A 14,958-nucleotide genomic window follows, 5' to 3' on the forward strand; every position below is an offset into this window, starting at 1 on the left:
TCCTCTTTTTGGGAGCATGTGTGGGAGGGAGATAACTGTTTCGGCTCCTCCACTTTGCCCTTCCCCAGAGCACGGCTTTTGATTGACACACGCTAACAAGCTAAGGTGTTCGACAAGGGGGCGAAGGCAGAATAGGTAATGCTCGGAGAACATAACTGGGGAATTCTCCCACAACCCCTGGTTCATAACAATCGACCGGGGAACAGCCTGTGCTTCTGCACTTTTACTTTTTTTAGGAACTGTGACAGGAATGCGGGCTTATGAGGTGTCAAATGAATTCACGTTAAAAAAAAAAATAGAAAGTGAATTTCCAAAAACGACCCAGCGGAAAAATGGTCAGGGAAGTTTAACGAGCGGCGGCCTTGACATCATGAAAACATGTCCGTCAGTGCACCAATGGCCGCGACCACGTGTCATGGGTTTGAACTGAAACTCTTCTAAACGACCACGAACAAAAAGGGGAGACACTCACAAGACACACGAACAGGGTAACTGATTACAGATGTGTGTTACAGGCGAGCACTCCGCTTTTGTTTAATGGCCGTTAAATGCAGTTAATGCCGGGATGTTCCGTCGCTGTTGTTTATCGCCTTTGGCAGCGAACTGACCACAAGCACTTGAAGGAGGCCGTTTACTGCGTGGCTATTCTTTAAAGTACAGTGAATAGCCAGTGAGGCCAACTTAAGTGCTGCGTGATGCTTTGCCCTCAGTGAGAATGGGATAAGACACGTAAACACTTCCATAGTGGTGGAATCTAAAGGGGGCATATCGTTAAATACAGTTTCTGGTCAAATGTATGTTGTTCGAGGAGGAACTGGTTGAAAAACAATCTGTCGAGTGGAGGGTCAGAGCGGTGCAGAGACGAGACGGATCAGCAGAGGCCCGGTCCTTGTTGGCCTTGACGCTAATTAAACACTAACTGATAGAAAAAGCCTCCTCCACACTCTAATTATTCCCCTTTTAACGTCTAATTTCACCAATCAGTGCCATCTTTATTTCTGAGAGCAAATTGGGCAGTAATCATTTCCTAGTGGAGACTTCCCTGCCTCTAATTGTTGAATATGATTCAGTCATTATCAGAACGCCGGCGACTCTTATCAGTCATCTCACAGGGCAAATGTATCTAAAGATTGTGCTCAGAGAAATTAAGCTGAATATTTTTAATTAATATTTAAAGCGATGACTTGGGCGCTGTCGTAGTTTGGCTGGATATTTGAAATATGCAGAGTCTGGATCATTTGTTAAAAGGAACAGACATCGGGTGAAATGATTCGGTGCGGCTCGGAGAGAGAATTTCAAAACGTTTAATGCAAAATATGTGTTTGAATCAAATCAGTGCAGTGACTTAAATCAGTGACAGGTCAAAAGATACAAACGTTTTATTAAGCTCTATATTAGCTGCCCCGTGTGTGAGGATTCACACGGAACACTTTTATAATCTGTCATCTGATCAACATTTATACATTTTTAATTAGAAACCCCACCAAAATATCACAAATAAATTCATATGCATTGCATTTATACGTCCGGACAAATCTTCAGTGAATGTATCGGCCTCGTCCACATAATCAAAGGCAAAAATACAGATATCTATATGGCCGGATGTAAATGAAGTCCAAGAGACAAAACATCAAAGACAAGAGGACACTTTGAAGCTGCTTCCTTTTCCTGTTTGTCCACTTCAACTTCCTGTGTTTCCTGGCTCTTCTGGTCAAGGTGATCCTTCCTTATTTCCTTCAGTTTGATCAGCTTGTGCAAAATGCTGGAAAAGAGTTGATTCTATACACCAAATATATACTCATTTCAAAGACACATCATAAAATCGGTCAATATAAACATGGGCACACTTGCGTGTATACACAAGCGGTTGCAAACATGTGTATACATGTACACGTTTGCGCACACACACACACACACACACACACAGACAGACACACACACACACACACACACACACACACACACACACGCACACACACACACACACACACACACACACACACACACTAAATCTGTCTTGGCCTGTGCAGAGTTATGACCAGATGGTTCAGAGAATAAGCCTTATTTTAGCCTCCCAGCTTGTCACTTCTAGCTTTAAGGGTTCCTGATCAGATAAGTTAATATGGCCAAATCTCACTTATCCACACTGGCAGCCCGGACAGCTGATATGATAATTCACAATTCCGGAAACACATGAATTTGGAGTTATTTATATTCTTTGTGTGACTGAGGGGTACTGTCACTCCGGGGTACCTTTTTTTTTTTACACCGCTCCTATCAAGGGGTTCTTCTGCCTCGGGTCGGGTTGTCTTTCGTCCCCGAGGTCGTAGCGCTCGGGGCTGGCGTGGCGCTCCCCGATGTCGCGGTACCTCTCTAGGTCGGTGTAGCGACCCGGGCTGGCCTGCCGGTGGCCGTCTCCCCGCCCTCCCGCGGCTTCGTAGTAGCTCCGCCCTCTGCGGCCCGCGGTGGGAGACGGGGGGACGTCCTGCCTCACTGCTGCGCGGTGCTGCTGCCCCGCGCCGGAGGACGAGGGGTGGTAGCGCTGGTTGCTGGGCGCCTGATGGGATTGCGGAGGATCGGTGTAGTGCCCGGGGTAGGCTGGTTCTCTTGCCACTGGTCTGGAGTGTGTGGGGTAATCATATGGATCCCTCCTGAAAGATTAAAAATAATCAGGACACACATATATACATAAATAGCCTATTTATGTATGCTTGGGTGTAAAGAGGAAGAAGACATTTAACACTGGTTTAAACTGGTTTGAGGAGAGGACGTGCCAGAGATTTGGCCCTCCCTCGCGGTAAGCCTCCTCCTGTTATTCAGTTTACGTGGTGAGGCCGTGGCCTTGGCAGGATCCAGTTGATGGGGGGGGACGGGGGGGGGGACGTGGATGGAGAGATGCCAAGAGATAACAGCAAATGCCTTGGTAAGCATATATGAGGTCGTGTGTGTGTGTGTGTGCGTGTGTGTTTAGCTGGAGTGTGCAGGAATGTGTGTGTCCCAAGGGGTCTGCAGTAACGAGGCAGCCAGCTGGAAGTCTCCGGTTCCCTCCCACTAGCTCTGGGTGATTAGGGGCTAAACCCCTGGGTAAGGCAACACGCGGGCCTCGGGGAGACGGAAGGAGAGAGAGAGAGAGACTGAGGAAGAGAGGGAACTGGACTGAAGGTAAGAGAGGAGGAAGAGAGAGAGAGAGAGGGGAGACAAGAAAAGGGAGGGCTGCTCACCTTTCACGGGCCCATTCCAATGCTTTCCATCTCATGTGCTGTTTCCAGTGCTGAGTGACACACACATGTCTTGCAAGTAAGCACATCTAAAAGTCAGGTCCTCATTGGCCTCGCTGTAAGGGAAACTCTCCTATTTTTAAAAGTGGTGATCTACAATGAGCCCTGTCAACATCGTAAATGATAACTTCTGGCACTAGCCTCATCACTACCTCTTTTGGGCCATATATGGTAGTAAAGGTCACATTCAATCGGGTTACCTCTGAGAAGCTTGGGAAGTCCAGTTCTAACTACTAACATCCAACGATGTCAATCGGCAACAGAGAGCTGCAGAACACATTTGGATGTTTCCTTCCCGCCCCTCAACAATGGCTCCCACTGTACTTATTATACAGAAGCCTTGAGCTTAGCCTCTCCCTTGTCCTGCAATCATATCCCTGCGTCTCCTCTGTCCAGTCCCCCCCCCCCCCCGAGTGCAGCTCAGCACCTGTTGACTGGCCAATTAGAATGACTCACTCACCGCAGATTAGGTCGCACACAGCTTGTGCATGAGAGGACTTCCCTTGAGGATATTCATGGTCTGTGCTGACGTGGATTTCTATATGCGTGTGTGTCCCACATATCAGTGGAGTGTGTTTTCTGGCCTGACCACCCAAACAGAGCAGGGAGGGGGGGGGGCTGGGGGGTAGGATACACAGGTGGTCCCAAGAAAGAACAGCGCTGCCTTGTCAGTCAGCAGAGACGGAGCCGCACACACACACACACACATGCATGTCGAGGGGCTTGAGATAAGGGAAGGAGGCATAAAAAGAGAGCAGAGAGAGAGATCTCATATCATATTATAACAAGAGAAGACAGAAGCGGATGTGGAGCGACTCTGGGCGAAAACAACACGTTCCTCCACGTAAAGCTCGGCGAGGAGTGAAAAACGCTGGAGAGACGAAGGTCAACCTCCTCATTAATCCAGATTAAACGGTGGAGGCCACCAGGGGAGGGAAAGAGGAAAGGAAAGAAAGGATGGAGGGATATAGGGGTAGATGGGAGGGGAGGGAGGGGGTGTCCTCAACCCGACTCAGGGCCACCCAAACAGGCAGGAACCTCTGCCGGCTTCCCCATTCTTCTCTCATCACTCTCCTTATCTCCCTCCTCCGAGATCTTCAATTCCCTCATCTTTTTCCACCTCAATATTCATCTTCCTCTCCTTCCCCATCACCTCTCTGACAATGTTCTGAATGCCTAAGGGATAAATGAAGCAGGATAACTTCCTGCACACACACTGGATGACCGTTGTCTGCTCATATGGGAGGACTTATGTTTCTTCAGGGAAGTGTCTGAAATGTGTTTGCAGGAGAAGCAGAAGGGCAGCGAGTATCTTTATTTTTCATTTCTTTGACATTGATTTAACCTCATTTCATCAAAATGTGTAATACGTGATATTACTGCAGCACCATTGTATGAAAGCAAACACAGGGGAAGTCCTGACATATTGTGGTTAATAGCATTTGTGTGTCTGTGTGTGCGGTCAAGCAGCTGGGGGATTAAGGGGGTCTACGGGCCTCATTGACCCACAGAGAGTCCCTCATCCCCGGGTCACACAGCTGGCTTCAGCCTGGTGGAGAGAGTGTGTTTAGTCCGTGTGTGTGTGTGTGTTTTCCGTGGGGCTTCGCTAACCCGATATGTCCTCAGACCACGTGGACCGTCCGATATAAATGATGATTCAACGCAGCAGATCCGAATAAAACACACTCTGTATGTGTGTAGCGTCTCCCAGTCTGCTGCTTAAAACATATCAAGTGAGTAACAGTTTCAGGACAGGGTGGAAATTCCCTCCAAAAAAAAAAAACATGCCAAACATGGCAGGTTCCTGCCGAAACAAAACGCTGGCTGCCGTCGGCAATGACAATTAAAAGAGCTCCGCTAATCTAGCTTGAAGAGAGTTTATGACAACAAGAGACATGCAGACAGTAGCTGTGCTTTTGCTCAGCTGTCGAGACACTTTTACGCACACTTTTGAAATGTCAAAATACAAATACATTATTATTATTATTTCTTTAAATCAAATGCAAATGAGATGTTACCGTGAGCGATGTGGAAAGAAACAAATTTGAATCAATGTCAGAAAAGGACAATGGAGAGACTTTCAAAAATGAAGTGGTACTTGGTTGGTTGTTATTTCTCTCCATGTTATTATCTAATATGGAATATCATACACAAAGGGGCTATTGGCCGCCATGCAGACACAGACATGGGAGTGACAGCAGGTATGACATCAGTAGGAAGAGCTCATTTACGGTAACATTTTACAAACACACTCACACACATTCGACGAGCCATGTTTAGCGGGAGACGGGCAGAGAGACGGGTGAGAGAGACAGGTAGAGAGACGGGTGAGAGAGACAGGGCATAGAGACAGGTCAGAGAGACAGGGCATAGAGACAGGTGAGAGAGACAGGGAATAGAGACGGGTGAGAGAGACAGGTAGAGAGACAGGTGAGAGAGACAGGGCATAGAGACAGGTCTGAGGTCTATATAGAGCGGCGGAGCAGGGTGTGATGTGAACCACAGGGAGCAGCTAGAGTGGGGAGCTGTAATGGCACACCGTGTAATACATGTGACTCACACTTGGAGAACATCAGCGCCATATAGCTCGCTCCCGGCCACCCTCTGAGAGCGGAGCGCTGGCGGAATATTACATCCAGGCGTGTGTGTGTGTGTGTGTGTGTTGTGTTGGGAGTGTGCGTGATTGCAGCAGTGAAAGGGGAAATGTGTGAGCGCACATCTGGGACTGCGATTGTGTGTGCGTGTAGCTTCCGCCTTACGACAGTGAAGAATGTGTCTTCTACCATGTGTGTGTATGGTGGCGGCATGGGGGATTGGGTTAGCCTGCACCTGCCCCTAGGAAACGGAAGGCGGAAATTAGTTCCCCCCCCCCTCCCCGCTTCCAACTGCTTATTAGACCCCCACACTCACCATCCTGGTCCCCCGAATACCCCCGGTGCTAAACAGCTGGAAAACAACCATGTGTCTCTGTCAGAGTTGCACAGAAACACACACCAACACCTCTGTGTGTTCTCACATTTTACATTCAGGAAGGTCCAGGGATACGTTTGCTTGAATATTCAAATATTTGATGTATCTAAAGAAAGACGGGCCTAATATCAGAGTAGTTCGAAATGCGGGACTCCACAGAAAACATACCGGGGAAGCGGAGGTGTGGGGCGACACATATTAAACTAACGAATACATCTATTCTATATATTACAGAGGAACTATTAAAAAAGGAGCAGTCAAGGAAACAGGCAGTTTATAAAGTCACGATACAGTAGTATTCAGTCAGGTAGAAGTCTTTGTTATGGATATACAAAGATGAGAATGCTTAGACACGGAACGGCAGTCACCTAAATGACATTTGCACACATGTAATTAATTCATGCGAGAACATACAGATGCAAAACGGATGTACATATACGCACATCTGTTAGTCAACTGACGGGGAACAGACAGACACGCGTTGCATGCAAAATGCATTCATTTGCTCTGCAGAAGAAGAAAAACAAAACAGCTGCTGCACTTCACTGCCAAACACTCCCACACACACACACACATTCATATGCATGTCCGCACACACTTTTCTGGGTAAAATGTTTTGTAGCGATACCAGCGGCGGAAATGCATTCATTTATTTAATGTAGTGAAACCGCTGTCGGGGGTTTCTAGATGAGAAGCTGTAGCCAAAACATGGTCATCAATTATTATAAAAAGTGTTTATTTAAAATATGTAATACAGTATGTTTAGCAAGTTGACATATTCATTAGTGTATGATGCATTCTCCACATTCTCCAAATTCATCCTTGTCCTAACCCTGCACACACACAGTCACACACACAGTCACACACACGCACAGTCGTAGCGCTAATGGCTGTGCTAGCTGAGTGCTAGAGACACAGAGCAGGCCCGGCTGGCTCGGCAGCAGAGGGAACCATTAGCCAGTCCGGCCCCGGCCCCGCCGAGGCAGCTCTGCTAATCAAACCGGGGCTGTGTCAACAACAGCAGTGGAAATTGGCTCTCACCTAGACGCACGTGCCTCATCTAAATGGGCCCGTGTTTACACTCTCTGCTACCATATACCGAGCAACGACAAGGGGGGGTGTAATGTATCGGCCGGATCCGGCTGCAATGTGGGAGCTTTGGGTTTGGAAATGAGAAGGCGAGGAGTGACGGCGAACAGCCTGCATGCACACTAAGAATAGGTACTCGCTCATGAAGCTCACCCTCAATGACTCATTCATCATAGGAGTGATGTCATGCTTCAGACGGCTAGCAATAACCTGATGCTAATGAGCTACATTAGTCAAACCGCTGCTGGTATCCAGAGTGGATTAAAACGCCTGCAAGAGTGCAAAAAGTAGGGCCGAGTACTTTACTACGGAGGTCAAAGGTCAGATTTACTTCTTGGACAGTACTCCGACAGGGAGAGCAGCCGTGTAATGGAGACGTGCTCGGGAAAGGCAGTTGCAGTTAACGACAGGAACAGATGGGAAATGCAGGAAACTTTTAGGCTCGCCACAAATCATATTCAATTTCTCAGATTCGTGGCAGTTCAAACCAAGTTCACCGTTTGCCTTTTCTGTTCTATTCTGTTCTGTGCAAGGAGGAGGACGTTTGAATTCCTGCCGACTCCTGCGTCTCTTCCACAGAGCTGCCCGTCCATCTGCATTTGCCGACTGGATGTCATGCACACTTGTACATGACGGTCTTTGTATTTCTCGCTGAGCTCATGGAGAGCGCCGAGGCCTCGGAGTGTGTATGTTTTGTTTTATTCATAAAGCGGAGGTTCCATCCCTCCCGTACGCACACCTGAGAGGCAGGAAGATGGAGAGGGAGCGGGACGAGACACAAAGGGACGTAAGAGAGAGAGAGAGAGAGAAGCAGAAGCGACACGCAGAAATGCAGACAAGAAAAGGATTGATGGAAGCAGAGCCGCTGGTGCCGCAGCCGGCCTGAGCCCTTTCATTTCTGATTCCATTACGTTTTCCTGTGTCGGAGCGCAAACACCGTTAGCTGGACAAACAGTGCTGCCTGCGCACACACCAGCGGGGGCCCCCGCTCCTTCATGAAAGGGCCCCGCAAATAAGAAAAAAGGGTCAGCGCACCTCCCGGGAAATCAAACAAAAATTGCTTCAGATTGCTTCACATTGCTTCAGATGCTTTATTTAACAATAAAAGAAGGGGGGGGGGGGTTACCACGTGATCGTTTAAACCAATCACGTAGACGACAACAGCAGCTGTTACGGGGCAAATGTAGAAAAAAAACAACTACCGCGGCGAAAGACTCTCCAGGACCCGAGGAATGAAATGAGACAATAAGTCTAACTGAGTTGGGTGAGTTTAGAGTGAGTCATTCGACAGCTGGACAGCGGCGGCGGGGGGGGGGAAACACTTGATCACTTATGAAAACTGTGCGAAGCGCGATTGGGTTTTAATAAAGATGCTGACGAGTGCAGCGAAAAAATATAACTCCCCCCCGACCTTGAAAAAGCCATCCGGATTCACCGAGAGCTCCAGACTACAAGCCCCAACCATATTACTACGCTGAAATAATTACAAGCCTGGGCAACACATGCAAGCGTCCAGCCGTGTGAGAAATACACGACGAAATGTGAGCATTTCAGAAGGCTTTTTCACCTTTAATATTCCTCTCGTCTCTCCTTTTTTATTCATCCTATTTTAATCAACAGATTACTGTCACTCGGGGGGAGGGGGGAGGGGAGGCCGAGGCATTTATTCTTTTCTATTCTGCTTTGCTACGAGGTGGGTCCGGTCTGGACGTGGCTCATTAGGGCCTGAGCAGACACTGCCCGGGGTCAAAAGGTCCATGTGTTGAGACATGCTGGAGGAAACCAAGTGGCTGTAAGACTGGGAAGTGGGTCGAAGTGTGCGTACTTTAAAGGAAGGTCAGGTGAGAGTCCTTAAAGGGACAGCAAACGGGAGGACACTCGACCTGCTGAGGACAATCACGATGTTGCCCCCTGGTTTTTTTTAAGGAGGGGCAGAGAGCGCTTGATAAGCACTGAGTGCTCAGTCACTCCACCGATTACGAACCAGAGAGGCTCCTTAGAACGACTGACGGCAAAGTAAATTAAAAAAACAAGATGTGACCAGATCCGAAAAGGACCCCGCGGACAGAAACGCACTGTGTCCAGATGTGACAGGAGCTTCATGAGGCCAGTATTGTCCTCTGGGGTCGAGGCCCGTGCTCTCTCTGACTTACTGGCCGTCGGCTTCACATCAATCGGCCAATTATCGGCCCCGGCCAGCGACGTTTGCCGCGCCAACCCCGGCCCCTTAATCCAATCACCTTTTGGGTGGGGGGAGTGGGTCAGGGGCTGCTCTGACTGGATAACCCGGGGCTGGGTCGCTGCGTCCGTGACCCGCTGCTTTGAATTGGTAATGACGTTAATATTCTCCATATGGCCGTGCATGTGTGCGTGTCCCCCCCCCCCCCCCCCCACGAGCATGGAGCCTCTCTGCAGGCTGAGCTGCACCCCGGCGTTAATTGCCGACGGAGAGAGGGAGGTTAGAGCCAAAGTAGCACTATCACCCTCCCTGGGGCAAACCTCTCCACGCTGCCACTTTCCAAATCCTCTCTCCCCCCCAGACTCCGGCTTCTCCTGTTGGCTGCCGCGCAGTAGCCCTCGGCACCGAGGTCCTCTTTCTTTCAGCGCTACTTTGTCACCCCGCTCCTTCAGGTTCAAAGAAACTCTTGAGTCGAGAGGTTGGGAATGGCCAGACGGTACAATAACACTCTGGGCTGCAGGATTGTGATGAGAAATGTTTTCAAGTATACGAGAAAGAACAGACTCGGCTGTGTTGCTTCAAGCTACAACAAAAAACACAATATAACTGACCATACTTGTAGCTGAAATTGGGACGGACATGTTGGACTGAAAGTGAAATATTCAAATGTCTGCCTGCTTTGATTCAGCCTCGATTTCATCCCCATCCTTCTGACTCATACCTCTCCTCTCCTCTACTCTCTCTCCATTTGCTCCCATCTGTGAGGTGCTTTGCAACATCTCCTGTACTATCCATCTCTACACACACACACACACACACACACACACGCACACTCACCTCCTTCACTCCCACCCCTCCAGCTGCAGCCCCAGCCGGCTCCACACAAAGGCAGGCCAAATGTATGCTAATGAGAGCCAGGCCAATGGTGGAGCCGCACTCATTTTGAGAGGAAATGGCTTTCAATAATGGCGCCCCCCCCCCCCCCCTGGGGGGGATTTTGCACAAAGTTCAGCTCCACTTTGAAAAATGCATTCAATTCACTGCTGTGTCTGCTCTCTCTCTCTTTCTCTCCTGGTTTTTTTCCTCCTCGATGCAAAAAAAAAGAAGAAAGAAAATTCCCAGAAATGATTTGCGTCTCCTCCTCTTGCCTCTGTATTTATGCTAGGGGGAGTCGGAGGAGGGTTTTTTTGGGGGGACTGAGGAGTCGTGATTTATCTTTACAGAAACATCAGAAACAAGAACACAAACATATGACTCTGAATAGTGTTGAAACTCCATCTGGCACTTTTCCTCTGCCGTTTCTTTGCTCTTGCTCTGCTGAGGCAAATGTCCCCAGAAGCATGTTAACTGTAGCATTATGCATTTCAAAGGAATGCTATCCTACGGGTCCTCGGCCTAAAAATACTTCAAAGAGGAGACGAACACAGCTAAACAACAATGAGAAGATTACTTGAGGTAATGAACATTATTTGAACCTGCCTTCTTATCTTCATGCCTCATCATATATGAACATAGAACATAGTCAGAAGAAACTCCAGTCACGTTAAATTGCAGAACTAAAAGGTGATCCAATTAAAATGACCAGAGTCCAAGTTGATGTCTAGAGTTTGACCAACAATGTAAAATCCAAAGATATTCAATTTACAGCACATCCTCACATCTGAGAGGCTGGGACGGATCATGTTCGGTTCTTGAAAACGATTAACGGATTGTCAATTTTGCTGTCGACTAATCATTTCAGCAACTTTCATTTCTGCCAGTCTGACGGTCTGGGTAGAAAGTCTCATAAGTGGACAGGACGACTTCTTTTCACCGCATACTGTACCTAAGTATAGTCGGAGCTCTTAAAAGGTCATGCAAGTCTCCATCGGTCTGTTTGTCTCTGCAGTTACACTTGGCCAGTCTCTCTGTCTCTCTGCTGCTCCGTCATGTCTCTCCCTCTCTCCCCCAGATCCTCGGTGTGTCTCGTCCTGAGCCGGTGCTGATGTCTGCGCTCCCTGGTGCCTGTCATATCAGGAGGGGCAATAACCCGTGAAATGACTCTTCTCTTTTTCCTCACTCTCCTCCTCTCCATCCCGGTGCCCCCCCCCCCCCCCCCCTTCATCTTTGCCTCATTTTCCTCCTCTTACTTTCCGCCGCTCCACTTGGCTGCCGGGGCCGCGGACGTCACACACACACACACACACACAGGTAATGCTCTGGTGTGGTTGGACTGATGTCTGCTGGGAAATGTGCATGTGCATAATTCGACACAAAGATATTCAAACAAATATAAAGGAACATGTGCAGTTCTGTTTAACCCACACAAGAGGTTATAATTTCGTCATAAGAGCAAACCATCCTGTGTGTGTGTGTGTGTGTGTGTGTGTGTGTGTGTGTGTGTGTGTGTGTGATCCTCCTGCCTGTGCCTTGCTCTCTGGAGAACTGAACACTTCTATTCCTGGGATGAGTAGACACTCCCAAGGCAAACACTCCAGATTTAATTATAAGCTCCAAAGAGGATTAGTCTGTGCCGCGTGTGTGTGTGTGTGTGTGTGTGTGTGTGTGTGTGTGTGTGTGTGTGTGTGTGTGTGTGTGTGAGAGAGAGAGAGAGAGAGAGAGAGAGAGTGATGGAGACACAAAGGGAGGGAGTGGTAAGAAGTTATCCCTTCATTTGCTGCACTGAAGAATAAAACACACACACACAGAGAGAGCTCACCTGGGCTGTGTGGTGTACTGCCGGTCCACCTCTTCGTAGCGGGGCGCGGCTCGAGAGTCAGCACCTCTGGGGGCCATCTGGTGAGGAGACACAGGACACGGAATGAGTGTGTGGACTAAAAACAAACAAACCCAAGGTTCAGTCACCCAACAGCCAAAAATGTCCTCGAGCAAGACGTTGAACTTGCCCGTCAGTCAGGTAGCAAACAAACATGTTTTAAGCCGTTTGCAGAATCCAGGCCTATTGATGCAGAACACATATAATATATCCTCAGGCGGTAAGTTTAACCTCAGCAATATTTCATATTCAACTCAGTGGACATACATTATGTATTCAGAGCTCGTGGTTTCAGTGGAAACCAAAAAAACATGGAATCCCCCACATGTGGCAACACAAACACACGCAACCACATGTAAGCGACGAACACGTGCGTGTTCGGTTCTTGCAAAAACACCAGTCGCATGAAGACAAATTGCATTCTGGGTAGGTTTTTTTTGGGCAGGGGGTTGTACAAGAAGTAGTAGAGGTAAACCTCTTCTTCTTCTAGGTTCTAGGTTACGACGACACAAGTGTGTGTGTGTGTGTGTGTGTGTGTGGGGGGGGGGGGGGGGTGTTTAAACATGGGGGGGACAGAGCATACAGTTTCAATTAACTGCAATCTGGGTTGCGAGCGCTCCGAGTCTCCGCATACAAACACAGGCTTGTTTACTCAGTGGACATTTCATCGGTCAAACACAACATACGCCGCCGTGGCGTAACGTGCGCACACACACACACACACACACACACCGGCGTGTTGGTCAAACACACCAAAGCGGCCGACATGTGTGTGCACAAACAAGCAATCACAGGTCTGACAGACGCACACGCATGGAAATCTAGAGAGGTAAACGGCGATGCGTTTGATCCACACACACTCTATATACGAGTGTAAATGACTCCGTGCGGGGGCCGGTACATCGCTGGGTTTCGCACCAACGTATGAGTTCAAACTCATTCTGCATGTCAATGCAGCAGTGGCGCATTACCAGATATCATTAGCATGGATCTCTCTAATGTCTCTGAATGGGAGCCAGGAAGTGAAAGCACATCAGAGGCAAGGCCGGGGCAAGCTCTGCTCACTAATGTGGCTTTGTGGCTGTGTGTGCACATGTGTATGGTAATATCGAGGTACTTTGGGGGTTTAGTATGATGTCTGGAAGCGAGCGCTCCATCTTTGGATGGCAGTGCGTGTGCGTTAGGTAGGGGACATTATGCAAAAGGGGACGCATAATGTCAAGTAAAGGGGACATTAGTCTCAGCGAGGAGCCGGGACTCAGGTGGAGGTCCTTCTGTGTGTGCCGAGCGGCAGAGGGGAAGAGGAGGATGATGATGACGATGATGATGATGAGGAGTAGGAGGGGAGGAATGTTTGGACAAAAAAATGAGTGAAACTCCATTGATTGTATTAACATAATAGCCTGCAGCCATAGGTCTGATTGATTCGCTTATTAACCGACACACACACACACACACAAACACACACATATTATGGCTGTCATACGGATGCTTTTCAAGCGGAAGCCCATTTCCCCAAATTAGAAGAGCCAGCTTTAGTGCCAGATGATGCGCTTTGAAAACACTGCTACGGCGCGCACACACACACACACACACACACACACACACGCAAGTAAACAAACACACGGAAGTCTCAATCTCACCATGGCAACTGGTAAAACAGCAATATGAAATTCATCCAGGTTAGAGAGAAAATGCAAGCAGTCGGCTTCCTTTGCCGGTGAGCAAAGGAAGCCTCGTCTTCACAGCTCCGGGGGTGGAGGGCGAGGACACTTCACTGTGACCTCGCCGCCCGAGTTCACGTCCTCGCCCTGACATCATATGCGGGTGTATCTACAGAGTATATATACGTATATACGTGGCATGTGCAAGTGGATATCAGAGGAAAAGTGAATGTCTTATGCAGACAGTAGCTGAGAGAAAGCCAGATTCTCTTTGGACTCCATCCCAGACCAGACCAGACCACAACACACACACGATTGGGAATTTCCTATTTCTCATGCCTGTCATGTGGGGGAAATTTTTTTTTTTTGCAAAGCTTAAAGGCTTTGCTGAACTTGGAGTATACCGCGGCCTTTTGTGCGTAATCAACGCGCAAACCTCCCAATCAGCAGATCTTCAGACCGCCTTCATGACGTTGTCGTGAGGGGAAAAAGCAAAATGCGCTTCAACATATCGGGAACAATCTCTCTTATTTAGTGTATAATTGTGTTGAGTCATTGCCGCCATTCAGCAGCTGACAAAACGCTCCGGCAGAATGCTTGGCGCGTGTGTGAGCGTGAATGAGTGAAAAGAAACAAATAAATAAATTAAAAAGTCACTTTTCCATTTTTCCAAATTAGAAAGCCGTGCTTTGACATACACACACACACACACACACACACCGATCGGCTCCAGCGGCACAGCTGTCGCATTCATCACAAAGTATTGCCGGAGCTCCGGAAATGAATTTCATGAAGCACTTTTTTGGCTTTGCTGTGAATTTGCGATGCTCATATATGCAATAAACCATCAAATGAGAGTCCAAGTGCTTTGACACGATGCCTGAGCGGAGCTTTCATCCCGTGATTTGCCTCCTTTTTTTTTTTCCTTTCCCAAAACCTCTTTTTCCCCGCATCGTCTCTTGCCAAACGGCATAATTAGCCTCCTGTACCATCTACTCCTCTTCCATCCATCCATCTTTTTCT

The 14,958-nt window shown here is 48.3% G+C and overlaps 1 protein-coding gene across 2 annotated transcripts in view; it reads right to left on the minus strand.

The window, feature by feature from the left end:
* Nucleotides 1-1,288: 1,288 nt before the first annotated feature.
* Nucleotides 1,289-14,958, minus strand: part of pard3ba (par-3 family cell polarity regulator beta a) — a 96,944-nt gene continuing 83,274 nt past the window's right edge. For both annotated transcript variants that reach the window (XM_076094944.1, XM_076094943.1), the window contains exons 23-24: nucleotides 12,215-12,291; nucleotides 1,289-2,651 (exon numbers count right to left, since the gene is read on the minus strand). In XM_076094944.1, coding sequence (XP_075951059.1) covers nucleotides 2,264-2,651; nucleotides 12,215-12,291 — 465 coding nt within the window. In that variant the 3' untranslated portion in view covers nucleotides 1,289-2,263. The remainder of the gene's footprint in view (nucleotides 2,652-12,214; nucleotides 12,292-14,958) is intronic.

This window comes from Anarhichas minor, unplaced genomic scaffold (genome assembly GCF_050575085.1).
Source record: "Anarhichas minor isolate MPS153535 unplaced genomic scaffold, ASM5057508v1 ptg000018l, whole genome shotgun sequence".
Taxonomy (NCBI): Eukaryota; Metazoa; Chordata; class Actinopteri; order Perciformes; family Anarhichadidae; genus Anarhichas; species Anarhichas minor.